Genomic DNA, 19,105 nt, shown 5'->3' on the forward strand with positions numbered 1-19,105 from the left:
GGAGATACAGCCCTGCACATTCTAGGACTGGCATAAAGCCAGGAGTTCAAAACCATTACCCATCGCTGACATGAGGATTCTGGAAGGCAGGTGTGAGCTTGCTCTGCCTGGGGTTCTGGGCCATTGGGAGGTGAGCCATTTCTTATCCCCAAAGCTGTAGTGTGACAGGGTCTAGGACGGGACCCTCTGGCTCCCTGGTACTTCAGAGGGGCTGATGCCTGTGCTCACACCTTCACACAGATCAACACCGAAGCTGCTTCATGCCCAAGTCATTCCAGTCCAGTGCTACAATCTCTGCCCATACCCAGGGCAAAAGCAGCAAGGTATTCTGGCACCTTAAACCCCTCCTCTCTCTCTGGGGCTCAGCCTTCAGCTCTTACCATCCATCCTGTACTTCTGTAGTCTTCTTTCAATGCACAAAAGCCACAAGGGCATCAAGCAGAATTCAGGCATATATTTTTATACCTCACCCCTGTACACACAGTCATTCAAGAGGTCATCTGGTGCACACAGTTCTCTTCTCTGGCCATACATATGGTGGGAGCATGCTTTGCTGTGATCAACAACAGTCTCTCCTGGGTAAGATTACTGACTGCAACATCTTTGGCTCATTTATTTTTGCTGCACCATCTCAGGCCTGCTTACCTAGTGCTGTTCTGATCCCAAAACTTCACAGATACCTCCTATCCTTGTGGAAATATCTATTGATGATGGGTCCATTTCCATAGGGAATGATTCTTAGCAACCAACATGACTGGTTAGGCATTGCATTGGTTAAACTCAGAGAAAGGATGTTTTTTGAGCTTACTTACTCATAAATAGAGACCTTGTCCTTAAGTGGAAGACAAGGGAAGTGGGAAATAACATTTGCTTAAAAATTCAGGCCATTCACTTACTGCTTTATTTAGTAAAATAAATGGAAAATTTCATATGATATCAAGCAACAAATCTGTTTGTAGTATCAGGAAAGGCTGACAGTGGATCCCAGCAAGGCACCAAAACCCAAAAAGAATAAGGAAAACAGACCCCTGGGAACTACTAGCTTTACCTCTGATGTTGCCATTTCACTACGCAACCCTTTTCTCCAACAGAGTGGCACAGAAAGACATATTGTAGGGCAATACCAGAGGTCCTGAAGTACTGAAAAAAAGAGATATGGAGCAAACAAATGAGAAGACATAAGAAAGAAGAGATTCCTGGAGACACAGACAGCATGTATGTACATAGAATGATGATGAGAATCCATGACTGACTTGGCTCAGGAATTGCTGAGCTCTGTAAGGGCAGAATGTACTCTTCATACACCAGAAACAGACTGGTTACAGTCATCCTCTTGGCTGGCAAAGAATCAGAGCTCTTCATTGAGGGACTTCTCCTCAGATTTGTCTTCTTTCTAAAACACATTAGAGGCATGAAATCAGATTTGACATTACTTGGTTTCTCAGCATAGGCATAAAGAAAACAAAATATCTCAAATGCCTCCCTCTGCTGTCTATGCCACTGCCCTATCTTATTTCCATTGCACAACACAAAGACCCTGTGCTACAGGAGGACGAATTTTGACAGAGAGAGAACTTTTACCTCTGAGTGAACATGGAGATTTAATTGTGCCTCTTCTAGCAGAGACCCCTGGTAGACACCTAAGGCCCTATCCATATACTCTGTTCTGTAGTTTTCCTGATAGATTTAATTCCTGTCCATGCCACTGTCTCTCTGACATGCTCTCATATGCTGCTATCCACCATCTCCCTTCTCAGCATCCATCACTTTGTCTCCATAATTGTTCCCAAGAGATAGATGCTTCACAGAGAGCTTCATACAGCTGCAGAGATCAGTGAATTCTTCTTGCTGTAGACTAGAAGGCAGAGGTCAATGAAGAAAGAGGTTCTGCAGAAACATCCATCTCTGCTCTGACCTAAATCTAATGCTTCTCTGATATTCAGGTGGAAATGTACATGAAAGAGAAAGTGACAGGGATGGGGAGGAGTTCAAGGAACTGAAATCATCTTCTTCAAGAACCTGGTAAACAACTGCATCAGGACCCCCTCTACCTTCTGCATTCTTTGTAGAAAACGATTACAGAAGTCCTGTACACGCTCAGTGGAGATTTCACCCACAGTCAACACATCGTGCTGATCATCTGGTGTGTGGAATACAGCCAGAGCTGGCAGCTGGGACTTCTTCAGTTGGAAGTATGACAACACTCGTTCATTGCTCTTCAAATTGCTGTCTAAGAGGATAAAGAGAATCTGTGATAGAAATAGGAAAGAAAATGTGAGAAAATCAGAAATTTGAGAAAAAATTCTTGAGAACAGATCCCCAAACAGTGATCATATGAATATTAACAGTGATATTTTTATAAAGAGTTTGAGAAAACCATCCCTGTCCAAGTGTTATGACAACACTTTCCTTGGCTATTATCTAGCAGTTCCGTGCCATGCATTTGTCTGTATTTTATCAAGTCCAGACTTACAGTACCAAAGAAAATGTCTTCTTTCACCTTTAAAAATATATCTACAAAATGACAGGAAGGCAGTCTCCACTTCTATCCTCTTAATAGATAAGGAAACAAGATGCCCTTTATCTTAGGAGTAAATGCCAAAGAAGCTGAATCCTTTACTTGCATGTTATTTGGATGCTCACATCCATGCAAGACCCAGAGTAAAAAGGAGTTTTGGTGTGGGAAGAATCAAATTCAATTGCAAGAATATGGGAATGGGCATCAGGAGCCTGCAAGGATAAGAACATGAGAGTACCAAAACTGAAAGACATATTGAAGCGAGCCGCAGTGAGCACAAATGAGGATGCAATGATCTGGGAAAGAGAAGTTGTTGCAAGACACCAATTTCCATACAGCCCAGCTCAGTGGAGCGTTCAGACCCAGGAGAGAAGCTCAACGTGAACAAGCCAGGATGAGAATGACCTACAGTCAGTAGTCTGTATTATAAAATTTATAAAATAAAATAAAATAGCAGTTAAATAATTAACAATTTAACAATTTAATCAGTGACCTGGTTAAATAGAATCCCTCAGCAGATGAGATCTAAGCCAATGAAATAAACAGCCAGGTAGCATATGTGATTTTATCTTCTTTTTACCCTGTGCAATCTACTGGGCCTAGCATATTCCGTGTACCTATGGACAAGGCTCCGGCTTCACTTACACAAGAAAAGAAGAGTTAAAAGAAAAAGAAGAATTTAATATGAAGATTATATGCCCAGTTCCCAGGCTATGGCTCATGTTTTTCTTCCTTTTCAATGAAGAACACTCAAGTTAATTCCAAACTTGTTTTCTTCTCTAAAAATAAACTTCATGAATCCTAAATTCTTTACTTATTAAATTTACGTTCTATAAAAAACAAATATATCTGAAAACTTTCCTAGGCAACAGCCTATGGGAAGGATGGATAGTTAGGCTGCTGTAAGGTTTAATTTCAGTTTTATAGTGAAATACAGAAAGAGGAACACCATTTTCACTGCATATGTGACATTCACCATTTGTAATTTTTCTTTCAAAAGTCAACTGTGCCCTAAGAGCAAAAAGTTAGTGAGCAGACAGGTTGTGGGGTACTTCTCCGAGAGTGCTTAATACATCTTTTTGCAGGATAAAACACCAAGCTAGCAAAGGGTCATATATTTAAGGTTCACAGGTCTAGGGACATGATCTAAGAGGCTTTCAGATGGAACAGCAGTATGTAATGTTTTATGGCTCTCTTTTCAACTAGAATGCTGGGAATATAGGCAGTGTTGGAAGGAAGCAAAGTGTCAGTGCAGTAAATGATACTACATTTTCATGGTGCATTCAATAGCTTTTGGGTTTCTCTCTAAGAGACTGACCAGACAGCAATAATTTTTAAATCAAATGTTAAAGAGGAAACTATTAAAATTTTAAAAAGTATTGTTGCATCACTTCCTATACAAAATCTCCACCAAATAGCATTTTAAAATAGTAATATGAATAAATATTAGTCAATATTCTTCACTTCATCAAGCTTCCTGACTTTGCTAAAACACCCAAAACTAAAAAGCTGTACGTATTTTATCCTTGAATACCAAGAATAGAGTAGGAATAAAAGAGTAAAAAGGCTGAGGTTTAGAACTCCAAATGCCTTCTTCCTGTCAGGAGCAAACAGAAACACATGAACTGGCCCCTCAGCTAGAAAGGCTGAGATATCATTGTCATTCTGAGTTACTGGCTTGGATCTCTCTAATGACTCCCATTTGGCTCACAGAGTTACAGTGCGCCAAAGTACAGCAAAGTTTCCTTCTCTGCCTATATTCAAAAAATACAGGAAGGAGAGCAATTGCATTTGGCCCCTGTAGCTCAGAAGAAGACACCTGAACGCCTTTGAGAATGATGCATTCCTGGCAGGTCTGTGACATGGTCCTCCTTCAGCAGAAGGGCTCACCATGCACCCTGTGCTGGCTGGGCTCCAGGAGTCCTGCCAGGGCCTGTGTGCTCTCAAGGTCCTGCCTGTGGGGTGGGAGGTAGGATGTGTCCTACCTAACAAGCACTGCTAGCCTGATCTCCACAGCAGCTGGAAACCAAGAAGGTTTCTCAGTTGGCACACTGCCATGACAGACGCCATCTCGCGAAACCGGCGTTTTCTCACGAGGAATTAATTTTGTTCTGAGATTCCCAGTCAGCCCCAATCATAAAGAATGAATGCAGTAACCATGGAAAACTACACTGACCATGAGGCAGGATTCACATTGCCTAACCTCTGCCACCCAGATCCTAGCCTTGTCTCAGTCAGTCATCTACATAACCTCTACAACAAACATTGACAGGCAATTTATTCCGCCTATTTTAGAAGGGAATGAAGCATATGCCTGTCCTCCTCTTTCAGTGCTGAAAAGAGCCTAAAACCTATACTCAGATGACCTACCAAAGCTACAATTCACCAAAAACAAATCCCTGAATCCTTATAATGGCTACTCCAATGTCACTGCTAGAGATCAGTTAGTTCCATCCCAAACAGAAAGTTAACTTTCCATGTCATACTCCCCTGTACAATAGCTGGTTGGATGTTTTAAATTCTGAGATTATTTCCATGGTGTTTTTTCATTTTGTAGCACTCTTCTTTTCTGGGTTCAGAGACCTGCTGCTTCAGGCAGTGAAGGACATCCTGCATGAATGACAAACCCCTGACACAAGATGTCCCCTTCACACATGTGCACTGTCACTTGCAATAAACCACTTTTCATAAATTTTGTACACTGGTGTTCTCTTGGTGCCTTGACAAATTGATTCCTAGCCAGTGCTTTTAGGACATTGAGTTCCTGGTAGACACTAAGACATGGAATGATGTTATTGCCCAAGGAATGAAAGTTAATTAAAAATAGCACCACAATGATATAAACCAATTTGATATTGCTTAGTTTTTCCTCCAGCAAAGACAAACAGAAAGGATGGTCAAGCCTTATATCCAGTGTTTGACACTGAACTTCAGAGAGCTGCAGTTCAGTTTTGTGTAAGCAAGATCAAATTCTGACATTTGAGTAATTTCTTACATCATAGTACATCAAAGCAAAACAAATACATCTGTCATGAATAATAAAAAAAAAGACAGCTATAAAAACAACTTCACTGCAGATATCTATTAAGTGACGTTAAAAGTCCATATATACACCCTCCTCTGTTTATGGCTAAAGGACACATATCTAAATATTATCTCTCTCAGTTTTGGAGCCATCATTGTCTGACAAGAGGAATAAAAATTGTACTAATTACATTCTACAAGAGAAAGGGCATCATCTTTTAATTTCCATGGAAGAGCTCCTGAAGGAAACCAGGAGTTTTTCAGAATGCAGTTCTAAATGGACCCACATCTAAATTAAAAGGGAGTTTACAAACATCCCTACCCAAATAATTTTGACATTGGAAACCAATTGTGTCAGCTGCAACAAAAACTTATTTTGTTATTCCCAGCATCACCTTATTAAGACTTCTGCAAACACCCATGAGTTACACCAGCTGTAATTATCATGTTATACTCTGATACTGGGGAAAGAAAACTGACTATTCTAGTTTGGCTCAGCAGTGCAAACCCTGACATCTTTCCAGTGCATTTCTTTTCCTTGCCTGGACTCTTGGCAGTACTTTCTCAAATAAGCACATATTTTATTTGAGAAGATCCAAGAAGGCTGGTGGATTTATTCCTGCAGCTGCAGTGCTCTGCACTCTATTCACTGTTATCCACCCACAATTGTTTCCCAAAGTGTGATAGAAAACTACCATATTTCTTCTTACTGTTGTCAGCTTCTGCTGGTTTAACATCTTCTACCATTTGCATTTTCCTCTCCAAAATTTTATAGCACTCAAGCTACACAATAAAATCTAGAAAAACTTAGGCTGCTTCCAGGCAGTCACTATTGCTCCAGGTGCAGTTCAGACTGTTTTCAAATAAAAGTCCTCACCATCCTTCCTCATGGATCCTCCAGCTGAAAATCTCAGCTGCCTCTCAGGCAGAAATGAAAATATCATAACACAAAGGTGAGAGGACCATAATCCAGAAACTGGCAGGTGAATTACTTCCTCATGATCCTTTAGCAGTTGGACTGAATCATCTTAGGGTTGTTTTCCAACCTAAGTTATTTCACAATTCTATGGTTTTCTTCACTCTTTGGGGTCAGTCACCCAGCAGCAGAAGTTCCTCTTCATCCCTCCATCCTAGCAACAAGTTTCTCTTTTCTCTCCCTCTGGTGATGACTGCTCTTCCATCAGTGTGCAGCAGAGATGTGTGACAGGATCAGTACCCCTTCTCCTGCTTGGGAACCCTTTTGAGGATGTGTTTGTGCTCTGCACTGGCTTGCAGAAATGCTGCAACACACACCAAGTATTCCCACTCTGTTCTGGCACTCTGCAGTCACTTGTAAAGCAGTGCTGGATGCAGTGTATATGCTCACAGGGAGCCTGAACATCTCTCCACTGCACAACAATGATTCCTTGCTCAAAGATAGCACTAATCCTTCAGCACAAACAAGCATTTCACCACTATCCCACAGGACAGGAGTTATTCACTGGTAATCCTGGACAAAATTCAAGCCAAGAATCTTGCATTTATTCTCAGACAATCTGCAAGACACCAAAGGCAAAAGCTAATCAATACTTGCTTTGAAGCAAACCTCAATTAACCTGGTAGCTCCAACAACATATTGCTTCACATAGGAAAGTTAGCCAGCAGGGATTTTCATGGTATTGTGCAGTGGCTGCCACTGATTCCCAACCTAATTCAGGTCTTTCTATTATGACAGAGTAACAGAGACAAACCTAAGTGGGTATATCACTCTGTTTACTCCCTACTGTCCAGATCTAAAATTCAAACAGAGGGATCCTAGTACTCTCTCCCTGCTTTCTAGGAGAGCAGTCCAAAACACAATTTACTCCTTGGAGTGCCACTCCTTCAGGGAAAATGACTTATTAAACTCTAAGTCACTTCATCTCTGTGTCCTCAAGTACCACAGCAGTAAAGTGGAAATAATTAGTCAAATCCCCACATCTATAATGTTTATATTGTACTCTGGAAAACTTGTAGGTTGATTTAGTTGGAAACTTGCCTGCACAAATTAAAAAAAAAAAAAAAAAAAAAAAGAAGAAACTAGATTTGGCTTGCTGAGAATTCATAAATTGTCTGAACTTCAGTACAACATTTTATCCAATGTTTTGTGAAGTATTTCTAGGAAAAATACAGCCATTTTCTCAGATCTAGGCAAGTCACATGGAAACTAGATGCAGCTGCATCAGCAAAGGATAATGATGCTAAACAGCATTGCCTTAGAAGAAGAAATAGCTGCTAGGTGGAGACCCATGTGCAGACTTCTGCTTCTCATGGAGAACAGTGGTAAAGGTGTCACTTTTACACACATCTCACAACAGAAAAATGAGATTTTACAGATAAATGAGTTTTCTTCTATAACTACATATTCATCAAAGCACAACATTTTGAAGAGACCTTTTGATTTTGATAGTTTCTGCCTAGTTTCTTGCCAGTGGTTAACAAAGTTGTAAATTTCCAAAGTAGTCCCGCCAGCAGCAAGTCTCAAGACTTTTGAGATTGCATGGTTCTGAGGTGGTCACTGAATTCAAAGGTGAGGGTATACTTTCTAAACTGTTCCTTCAATACCAATACCAGATTAATACAGATATTCTAGTTATCAGATCCCAAATCTTTCCAGCTCCACACTTCTCAGAGGAAGACCTCTTTATACATCTCAGCTCATCCTTCCCCACTTCTGTGATATTCTGCCCCCTCGCATCTGCTGTTCTCCTTTGCCAAATCCTCCTCCCAATCCTCCTTTGCTTGCAAGTTCATTCCTCTGTTCCTTGGACACAAATTCCACTGTAATCCAACTGCTGGCAGAGAAGCAGACATAGGATGATTTACTATTTGGGGAGCTCTGTTCCCAGAGGGATGAGATTCAGGCAAAATTTCTCTGAAACACCTCATCTATCTCATCACCTTAGTGTGAGAAATATAAGCAATAAATTTACAGCTCCTTTAAAGTAGCCATTTCCAGAAGTTTAAGGGTTAAGAAGCCCTGACATTATTTGCTATCTGGTCACTTATATAAGGCTCCTTGGCAGTCCTGCAGGCTGCAGATACAAATTCACCTCTCACATCAGTGGAGCACAACTGTTGGCAGACTGAAGTGCAGCAGCTGTGTGTGTTCTCCCAGTACAAGGGAACAAAACTGGTCTAAAAGCAACAAAGTACACGGTGTTTCATCAAGAGAGCAGAAGAGCAGGAAACAAAGGTGGCAAACTGGCTGAAGGTGAACAGAACCAACCCCTCCATTTAATTATCCAGATAATCCTCTTTTCCTGCTACTTGACCTTTGCTCTCATAATTCACAGAGGAGATTATGCCCTCCCTACTCATGGCAGAAATCACTGGGGTTTTTTCCTCCCTAGCAGCCCCTCTTTCTCTCTGGACTTACCTTCCCCTTGTAGAGCTCTGCCGCCGCCCGAAACTTGCGCATTCGCTCGGGGTGCTTTGGAGACATCTTGTCTGTGATCAGGAGGAGGTTGAACTGGACTGAACTCTGCATCACACCTATTGCTGTCTGCCCAGCACAGAGAGAGAAACGGGCAAGGAGATTGAGAACGCTCAGTTGGCATTGGATGCAGTGTCAGGACATAAATCCACATGGCTCAGCTGTGGATTCTTTGCAAATCAGTATCACAAGCAGGACAGATTACTTTGGAGAAGGGGGGATGCAATCTGGGTTCTATGCAGAAGCTATAAACCTCCTGGCTTTGCTTATTCCCCAGACAGGAGTCTGAAGACCACAAAGGTCCATCACCGGCCCTAAGAGAGTGAATAGGCAAGAGGAGTAGGATTAGGGCAGAGTACAGGAGCCTGAAGATTAGACCAAGGATGTGAAGAGCAAGGCCCAGCAAACGCTGAATGTAAACGTGTCCTTAATTGCTGAGGTCCAGCATCTGTCTGAAATACGAGCAAGAAAGTGGGATGGATTTATGGTGTCAAGGCTGGTGTTTGTCCTTATTTTCTTTCTGTAGTGTTACACTGTATGTACGATGGTGATGAGTCCACAGTTTCAGCAACCTGATGGCCTGGACACTCCTGAGTGCTGAGGGTTAAAATTGGCTCTGCTGTCCCACAGTGAGAGAGGACCCTGGGCAAGGGCCAAGTGGGCACTACACACTGGCCCTCTGTGAGGAACCAGGGCTGGCACTGCCCAAGAAGCCACGGCCCCAACTCCATCGTCTCACTTCCCCTTCTGCCTGCTTCCTGCAGGCCTGCAGCCTCTCCCTCAAATTAAACAGCAGTGGGGCCAGACCTGCTGCCTCCCTAGTGCCACCAAAACCACAGAGGCACAGACTGTGCAGCTCCTTGTCAGTGGCAGCTGAAAGTTTCCACATGCTCCAGGAGTAACAAGGAAAGGGTCAGGGAGTGCATGCTGGCAAGGGCCCTGAATAACAGAGCATCTAGCTTTTGGCAGATGGGACTCTGCCGTTCACTTAATGTTTATCAGACAGTTTGGACCCCTTCACTTTTCTGATGGTGTGCAGCTGAGGCAGGGGACCGTAGAGGGGTTGCAAGCTAAACTGGATAACATCAGAGGACTTGATGGGAGAGGACGAGGCTGAAGGTGAAGGTGAGGGTGAAGCCAGCCAGCACCAAGCCCCTTGAAAAGGCTTGGGTGAGAGCGGACAAGGAGGGAGCAGCCACTCCTCCAGCAGCTCCAGACAAAGGTGTGCTTGTCCACACAACCCTGGGTAAGAGCAATCAGCAGAGCTCATCAGCAGGGCTGGATCACATCTGACTCTCCTGAAAAGCCCACAGGGTAAACATTGTCTAAAAATTCCTAAAGTATGTGGGAGAAACAGTAAGGGCCCCAGGATGGGGAGAGAAACTCTTGGCAGCACTTGGTGCGAGCCATGTGACCCTATTATCTGCTGACCTGCAGCATTTTTGGATGCAAACAGCATATGTGCTGGGAATAAATATTTATGAAAAACAAAACCAAGCTACCTTAGGGAAGCTGGGAGGGCTTGGGGCCAGGGACTGCAGGAGGCACTGTTAATTGCAGCACCTTGATAGAGCTCCAGAGTGTCTAGGAAAAAAAAGCTGTAGCAACATCTGTGCTGATAGTCAGGGTGGAGGGGACCAGCTGGACAGCTGAGGAATTCTCAGTCAGGGAGACAGCCTAGGTGCCAAACAGGACACCATGCAGTGAGAACCCAAAGCGTCAATGGAAGTGCATAAAGAAAGAGACGTTGTCCCGTGAATTGCAAAAGCTTCTAATAGGGGTTCCAAGGTTTCAGAGGGTCTGGGAAATACAAAGATGAGAACATCATCCCTGCTGATGTGACTTGGATGTTCTTAAAGGGCTGTTAGGCCAGTGGGACAAGATATAACAGTCCCCAGAAATATTTTGTGATTTCAAAATGTATTTTTCACTTTTGAAGATGAAGAAACATTTTTTTCTTGTTAGGGGAAAAAAAAAACAAAAAATCTCCTGCCATATTTCATGGTAGGTTTTCTTAGATGATCCTTGAGTTTATCTCGAAAACGTACAGCTCTCAAACAGGTTAAGCCATTCTTCTCTGATATAAGCTAAGCCTGGTCAGCACTGTTATAGCTATCCAGAAGGCCACAAAATATCCCATCAGCAATGATAAAGTCTCAGCCTTGCAGCATCTGGGGCTTCTAAGACCTACTGACTCCACAGCAACGAGACCAGGGAACTGCTGAGATTTCAGAGGAAACCAAATCCTTGGTCAACCTCTACAGCAGGGACGAGCACCAGGACCCTGCCACTGCCAGTCAGATGGGTGAGCCAGTGAAGATGGGAAACATGGAAGCATTCTAAGCCTGTTTTTGTGTGTGCGTGTTGCTTGTTTGTTTGTTTGTGTGTTTGTTTGTTTGTTTACTTGCTTGTTTCTTTTGGTGGTGGTGGTGGTTGTTGAACTGTTGAATTTTGGAAGAACAATGAAAGGGATGGGAAAGATTTTCCTTGGGAAGCTCCCAACCCACTCTTTAATATGCGCTCAAATATCTGGGCTTACATTAAGCCCTGTGAGCTGAGTGATGCAGAAAAGCCTGCCTTCTGAGAGCAGGTCATTTGAGCTTCCATGTTTCTCAAGGTTTGTCAAAGAGAGGGCATTCTGGCTGAGCTGGCTCTGCAGGCATGGCACAACATGGCAAATGTCCATGGGAGGAAGCAGCACTGCATGCAGAGTAGTAAGAAATTGAGTTCTCTGCCCCTCAACATCCTAAATTTACTGGAAAGCCAAAGGAACTGTGATGAGTCCCTTCCTCTCCCACCACACTCATGCCCCAGCAAATCTGCTTCCAGTCCACGTGTGGAGCAGCAGTGAAGAGCTGTGTGGCTTCCTCAACCCCATCTACGCTGTTGCTCCAACCCTCACACACATCTGGATATGCAAGCTGGGGCCAGAGGGTACCATGAGGAGAAGGCCAAGAGCTAGGGTGAGGACTGCAGGGAGTTGGCAATTACCACAGGGTCGTACTCTGTCACCAGGCGGAGCTCATTGATCCGGACGAAGCGAGTCAGCTTCTTGGCATCAACCTCTCTGCTGTTCATATCCAGATCCCGCCGGTCATCGTCGACCTGAAGCCAGACAAAGACACCTACAGTCACAGCTGTCCTCTCCTCTCAGCACCTTCTCCAGAGGCACCGACTGCACTCACCCACAGAGACACACACCCCCTGGGACACCACCATCCTCTCTCCCCCACTACACAACCCTCACCTTTTCCCACCACTACTTCTGGAGGATTGGAACCTACAGGGACCAGCCTGCACTTTGAGATAAGGATCTCCCAGCCTCCTCCAGCCTCCCAAGGACAAGGCAATCTCATGGCATTACAGAAATCTCTTAGGACTCAAGACATCCCTACACTACCAGCTCTCGATGCACTGGAGACAGGGAGAATTAGCTGACAAAGTATTTTAGGCATTGTGGAGAGAGGTCATTAAATAGTCTAACTCCTCACATCAATACTGGCTTTACACCCCTTTTAAAAATCTTCATCTGCTTATTCTGTTTCTTCTACAAGTAATAAACATTGGCATCGCCCGGTATGGAATTCCTGGAAACATTGTGCAAGCAGGAAATCTCTCCAATAAAAAGAGGATTTTTCTTCCAGTACAGCAGGAAAGAAAAAAAAAAAAAAAAGAAAAAAGAAAAAAAAATTAAGACCAGCATATTTCAGCTTTAGAGGAAAATCCATCCTGCCACACATCTCCCCACACTTCATCCCCTTAAAATGATGTGATTTTTATTGATATTTTCATGACCTGATAAACAGAAAAAAAGCAGACAACCACCAAATGATTGCAGTACACCAGAGCTTATGGGCAGAGATCCTGTCCAGTATCACCACAGGATGTGACTGAGTTAAGCCATGGGGACAGTGGTCTCTGACATGAAGTAGGATCAAAGTTGGGGATTTGAAAGCCATTGATACACACGCTGAATGAGGTTCTTGGGGCTGAGGAGCAGTCCACATGCACATCCCAGATTTTATTCTCTGTGTCTGGACAGCCTCTGAAAGTTCTTGTGTTAGTTTTTCCAGTGGTGTGCAGACACCTAAATTAATTTTTCCTCTTCTGTGGTCATTGGCAAGGTCTTTGATACCAGTCACCCACCCTGTCTGACAACACAAGCTGGTGCTTTTCAGACTGTGTGGCATGATTCCTCTCACAGATTTTCCCCCTGAATAACAGAAAGGGCAGTTCTGCTTAAGTAAATAAGATCAGGACAGTGCAACACCTGGGTGGGTGAGATCAGACAGGCCTTGGGAACCAATCTAAAGCAGCCTGGACTCTACAGAAAGTATTCTCTTGAATTTCATGGGCTTCTGGAAACATCTAATTTCCATTTGGGGATAATAACATCTTGAATCTGCACTCAACATTTATGTTTTTAAGTAAACAAGGCTGGAAAATAGACTGCATTTAATAGTTGAAGCTCTAGTCAAAACGCCTTTATCACTCCATATAATTAGGTTCTTAGCATCTGTTAATTATGTTCTTTTTAGGTCTATCAGGATTTCTTGCTAGAATAAATCAGTTTCTTTCCCCTGTACACAAAGAAGTCTCACCAGTTGACACAGTCCCTCCTACTACTGTAATTATGATTTAAACTTCAAAGCATTGTAAGTGTTTCATACATTGCAAAGGCAAAAAAAAATTAATTTATGCCTCTGATTCACTTCTATCCTGGTGACGCATCTTTGTATCCTTCAAATGAGTATTTGATTCCAAGTTTCTGTATCCGTTCTTTTAAAATTCCTTTTTATCTCTGACCTCTTACTCCTACGCATTATTCAGCGCTGGATAAAAGGAAAAATAATGTGTCTGATAATTTAAGAAAAAACTGACAATCAGACAAGTGAATTGTCAACCATATTTGAACCTGACTAGTGTATTATTTTCTTGGCTGGATTTTTTTTTTTCCATATTAAACAAGAGTTCAGTTGCAAAAAAACTTGACTCCAAACAAGGGATATTCAATCTAATACAAATTCCAACAACCCAAACACTTTCTTTTATCAAACACTCTCCCAGTGCAGTCATCCTCACTATCTGCCACGGTGCAAAAACAAAGGAGCTTTTCAATATTTTTGGAAGACAACCACAATGACTAAGAACCAAAATTGAAATGGGTGTTGCTTAAAATTGCAACATCTAGTAAATAAAAGGTTAAATAAAAGGCCCTGCCTACCTATTGCTCACTCTTAGGTCATTCTTTTTTAATTATTTGGGTAATATCAGTGGTAAACATGGTGCAGGAAACGATGAGGGAAAAAAAAGAGAACAAACTGTTTTTGTCCAGTCTTTGTACAAGCTGGATCTAGAACTTAGCCAAGCTGCCATATTTAGTCTCCCTAGGACATGTAGCCTGTATCCATTTCTCCCCACCTCAAGCACTTAGAGGTCTGGTGTCACAACACTTCACTGGCTTTTAGGACATCTCGTGCTACCTGGGGCCCCATTCCTCTTCAGACACACCCACCTCTGCAGTTTTCAACAGCCACACTTGTGTAAGGAGGGGCAACTTGGGGAAATCGATGTAACTAGCAGAATACTCGCTCTTAGCTTTTCTTGGTATTTTTGCACCAAGTAAATGGCTCTTCGCAGTAGTGTCTCCTTAAATTTCAGCAAATATAGCTACATTCTGTCTACATTGAGCTACTTGCACTTAGAGCTGGAGTCAACAGGTATTTTATTCAGCACAGCATACATCCTAAGAAACTCCAAAGCAATATTTCTAATGCCTAAAGCATATTTAGGAAATGAGTCTGCAAACCACAGTGTAGGGTGGCACAGCATCTCTTAACTGCAGAGACCTAGTCTGGATCTGCTTTTCTGTCACAATGGAAAAGTTTTGTACCCTAGGAGACAGCTTTGCCTGCCTGAAGTGACACTTGCCAAGTTTTGATATCAAGCCTGCTGTGTTGATCCATTGTAACATGGACTCTAGACGCTTTCCATGTGTCTCAGGTCTCTTTCCAAAACCACAGAAACCCCTTCAAGTTAATGCCAAGCTCCAGGCAGGTCATGGAGAAACGCGAGCATTGCTCTTTGTAGAGCACCGGGTGCTGAACCAGATCACTGGGGCAAACACCTAAATAGGAGAATCTTACCAGGTGCAATTAACGCTCCGTGTGCCAGTGACAGGTACTCTGCAATTGAAAAGCAAATTCTTTGGGGCAGGAAGAGATATGTACTTTGAGATGCGCAGGCGGCCTGACTGTCAATGACAACCCTGTTTTTGGCTTGCCCTAAGGAGAGATGAGTTTTACGCCTTTTACCGCTGTATGCACTCGTCCAAGAGCCTCTCCCACCCACACAGCTCGCTGGGGGACCCGGAACCAGACCCTTCTGCTGGACATGCAGGTTTTTGCCGGGCAGCGAGTTCCCGGGAGGGAGCTGCTCACGATGCCCACGCACCGTGCGGAACAGCGCGACAGTGTTCGCCGGGGCGCCGTAGTGGGACAGGACGGCGGCGCTGCTGCTGAGCCCGAAGGGCACCTCCGGCACCTGTCCGGCCGCCAGGCGAAACTGCTCCGCTTCGGGGCTCTGCGGGTCCTGCGGAGGGAGAGGAGGGAGGGTGAGGGGCCGAGCCCGAACGGGGCCACCGGCACCGGTACCGGTATTGGCACCGCTATTGGTACCGGTATTGGCACCGGTATTGGCACCGGTACCGGTACCGGCACCGCGGGCGGAGCGAGCGCGACACCTGCCGGCCGCTCGGTCCCCGCGGGAGCCGCCGCCACCCCCTGCTCGGGCGGGCTGCTCCGGGATCCAGGAACCCGCCAGGATGGTGTTGAGTCCCTGGGCACTCAAAAGGGAAGGGACAAACACAGAACAAAACAGCACATTTAAATAAATATATGTATATATACATACATACATACATACTTGTGTCTATAAGTGCGTGTTTATAAAATATATACGTATATAAACGTCACAATTTTTAAGCTAACCTTGATTCTAGAGTCAGGGGGTTACAGTTTTGAACACCTCGAATTATCAGTACCGTGGATCCTTTTAAAAGGATATCTTAGGTACATCCTGTACTATACCTATACATTCAGGAACAAAAGGGTAGAAATGTGCAATTTCTCTTTCCTGCAGAGAGCGTTAACTACTACTAGCTTTTTCCTGTATTAAAGCTTTCCTTGCTATTCCCATTCCCAGCTTTACAGTGATGTACTTTCGATACTTCTATTTATTGGATATAAACTGTCAAGACATGGTCTCTGCTTGGAAATTGGTTTGTTTTTCATTTTAGCTTGAACTGTCAGTTCAGCTGTTTGCGAGCCCAGAGAGAACGGAAAACAAAATTCTTTGTTCGTTCCAAAGAAAAACATCTCTCACGACCTGTTTCGGAAATGCCAGCGCATCAACATCGCTCTGGCGGGAGCGCTAAAGCCTAGAGTGTGAATAATCTCGCTGAGTTTTGGAGCATTCCCGGGAAACCTGGGCTTTAGTCAGGCCGAGCGTGGCCCTTTCTCAGAGACACGCGGGGCTTCTGGAGCAGTGCGCTGTGCTTCCACGGCCGCGCTCATTATACGGGAAGCTTGCCGAGCCACGTACTGCAGCGAACTGAAAGGCTGCAGCAGAGAAATAATTTATGGTGAGCAGAGAACGTGGCCTTTATTGGGACGAATACACCTTCAGGCCGAGAGCCAAGCCTCCACGGCACACGTACGTCTTTATCTGCTGTTCAAACGCAGCCCTGTCACGCTTCGGGCACTGAACGCCCGAGATGTCGCCGGCTGCTGCCTCGTGTTCCTGCACGGCAGCTGCCTCCCGTCTGGCTCTGAAGAGCGCGGTCCTGCGGAGGGAGGTCACTACGGCACACGACAAAAGGAGCCACGTCCCTGCCGCAGCTCAGGGGGAGGCTCTGGGCACAGCTCCGCCGTAAACCCAGCCAGCTACCCTGGGGGAAGGAGGCGTCTCGGCGCTTCCATTCTGCGTGTGCAGACTGCCCGGCTGCTTTGCACAGCTTTAGCTCTGCAAGAGCAACCCCAAAGGAGCTCCAGTTGCCTGCAGGCACCGAAGTCGAGGCGGCTGGAGCTCTGTGATCTGCGTTTACAAAGCCCCTGGGGCATACAGCTCCTGCGCTCACAGCCTTGTTGCTGCCCACGCTGCACCGAGGGTCCCCACTCTGCGGTGGGCTGTGAGATGCCAGGGCCCTACACCAAGAGCATGATGTCCTCCCTGGACTGCCCTCCAGCCCCAGGCACAGGGCAGAAGGAGGAAGGTGCTTGCTGCAGGACCTGTTTATGAAAGTCTGAAGCCTTCTCTGATATGAGGCAGTGTGTGGACAGAAAAGCAGAACGGAGCTCAAAGAAAATATGGAAAAAGCTGCAGTTCGGGGACCTTAAAAGTAATAAGGATCATGTTAAAGAGGCCTATCTTTTACAGTGCTGTAGCTCAGTAAATATTTTCCTTTTATTTTCTGAGGAAAAATACTCATACCATTTGGGGGGGTGGGGGTGCAAGGGACTTGTGCCTGTCACTCACCTTTGAATTCAGTGGAATTTAGATTAAAAGAGACAGAGGATATCTGTCAAGGATATCTACTCAGAGGAACAAAGAAGTGAGACAGAGACCATGCCTACATGCTCCCTACAAAGAGGCTGCAGCCTGAGTCCAAATGCTCTTGGACTCTAGGGGACTTGCACTATCACTTCTCCCTGAGACTTGACTTCCTCATCCCTATCACACAGGCAGTGCCTTACTCTGCCTTTGCTGACTACAGCAAATAAATGACATTCCCACTCACCCCTCACTAACACTGTTTCTCTACCATGCATTTTTTTCTTCCCCTGCAGCATTTCCCTCTCTTCTGCCCCAGGGCTCCTACAAACTCCTTCATCTTCATCCCTTGCTCCATCTCCTTTTCCATGCACAGACCAAATTCCTTGTGTTTTCTCTGTGACCCATCACCTAAGCCCTCCATTTGCCTGTCACAGCCCCAGCAATTTTTGGGACAACAGCTGCCTTTGGCAGGTGTTTATACCACATCCAGCCTCATGCTCTCATCAGGGTGGGATAGAGCTCACAGCTGGCAGAGGGGAGGTGCTGTGAACACACCTGGAAGAATCCAATGACTGCCACCTCTGCACCGCTGACGAAGGCTTCGGCATCTGCGATGCTGTTTAGCAGGATAGGTTTCTCTGTGCCTGCAGAGCAAAGGCCAGGGTTGGGCAGAGTGCACACGAGGTGTTGCTCAAAGAGGATCCCCCCCAACACACACACAAGCATCCCAACCTCACAAGCTCACCCACACTCCTCTCCTGCAAGCACAACGCAATGTTTGTGCAGCACACCTTGGATAAGGAGGACTCCCTGCAGCAGATCCAGACTTTCCCCAAGGCAGGAATAAAGCTCACTTACTGTGGGATGCAGAGTTACTCCCTCCAGCACACCCCACTGGGGAGCACCTGGTAAGCAGGATAACAAAGAGGCACGGGAAGATAGATGTGCCCACGGTATCAGCTTGCCTTCTCCTCGCCATGCCACCCTGCTCCAGTCCTCTCCTCAGCAAGAGACACGTCAGCTGCTGTGGGGACACACAACCTCTCCTGGGGCAGTGGGAAGGGAGCAGCTGGTCCAGGGCAAAGCCTTCAGCTCCTGAGATAACTGCCTGGCTGGAGAAAGCCCCTCCCTGCTGGGCAGGAATCAGCCTTGGAGAGAACACTGCCCGTGGTGTGTCCTCACCCACAGCACTGGACATCGAAGCTGCCCCGTACCTTTGTGACCAGACACCCCAGCTAAGAACATCCTTCTCCTGGTGCTGGATCCCAGAGGCTGATTGTCCTTCGTGCTTGGCCAGTAGGCCAGCCATGGGGACATGCAACTCTTGCATGAGCTCCAGGGAGCAGCTGCTACAGTAAGTGTTAAACATGAGAAGGGTATGTTATAGCACCCTGTCTCATCCAGTTGCCATCTGGGATGAGAGGTGGGGTCTGTCTACCTCTGGAGTCTACACCAGTCACAGCCCAGACTTTGGGCCTCAAAGGATTCACGAAATCCCCGAAGGAAACTGTTCTGAAATAATTTGCTTATACAGTAAGGCCAATGCTTTGAAGGAA

General features: G+C 45.1%; 1 protein-coding gene across 1 annotated transcript; it reads right to left on the bottom strand.

Annotated features, from left to right (window-relative positions):
• Positions 1–1,348: 1,348 nt before the first annotated feature.
• On the bottom strand, positions 1,349–18,528 carry ERP27 (endoplasmic reticulum protein 27). Its single transcript, XM_062491549.1, has 7 exons — positions 18,408–18,528; positions 18,105–18,193; positions 15,450–15,587; positions 11,988–12,101; positions 8,940–9,065; positions 2,052–2,249; positions 1,349–1,393 (listed from the first exon to the last, which is right to left on the bottom strand). Exons 1-7 carry the CDS (start codon positions 18,526–18,528, stop codon positions 1,349–1,351), a joined length of 831 nt encoding a protein of 276 aa, XP_062347533.1.
• Between the last annotated feature and the right edge of the window lie 577 nt (positions 18,529–19,105).

The sequence above is a fragment of the Cinclus cinclus genome, chromosome 4 (genome assembly GCF_963662255.1).
Source record: "Cinclus cinclus chromosome 4, bCinCin1.1, whole genome shotgun sequence".
NCBI classification, from domain to species: Eukaryota; Metazoa; Chordata; class Aves; order Passeriformes; family Cinclidae; genus Cinclus; species Cinclus cinclus.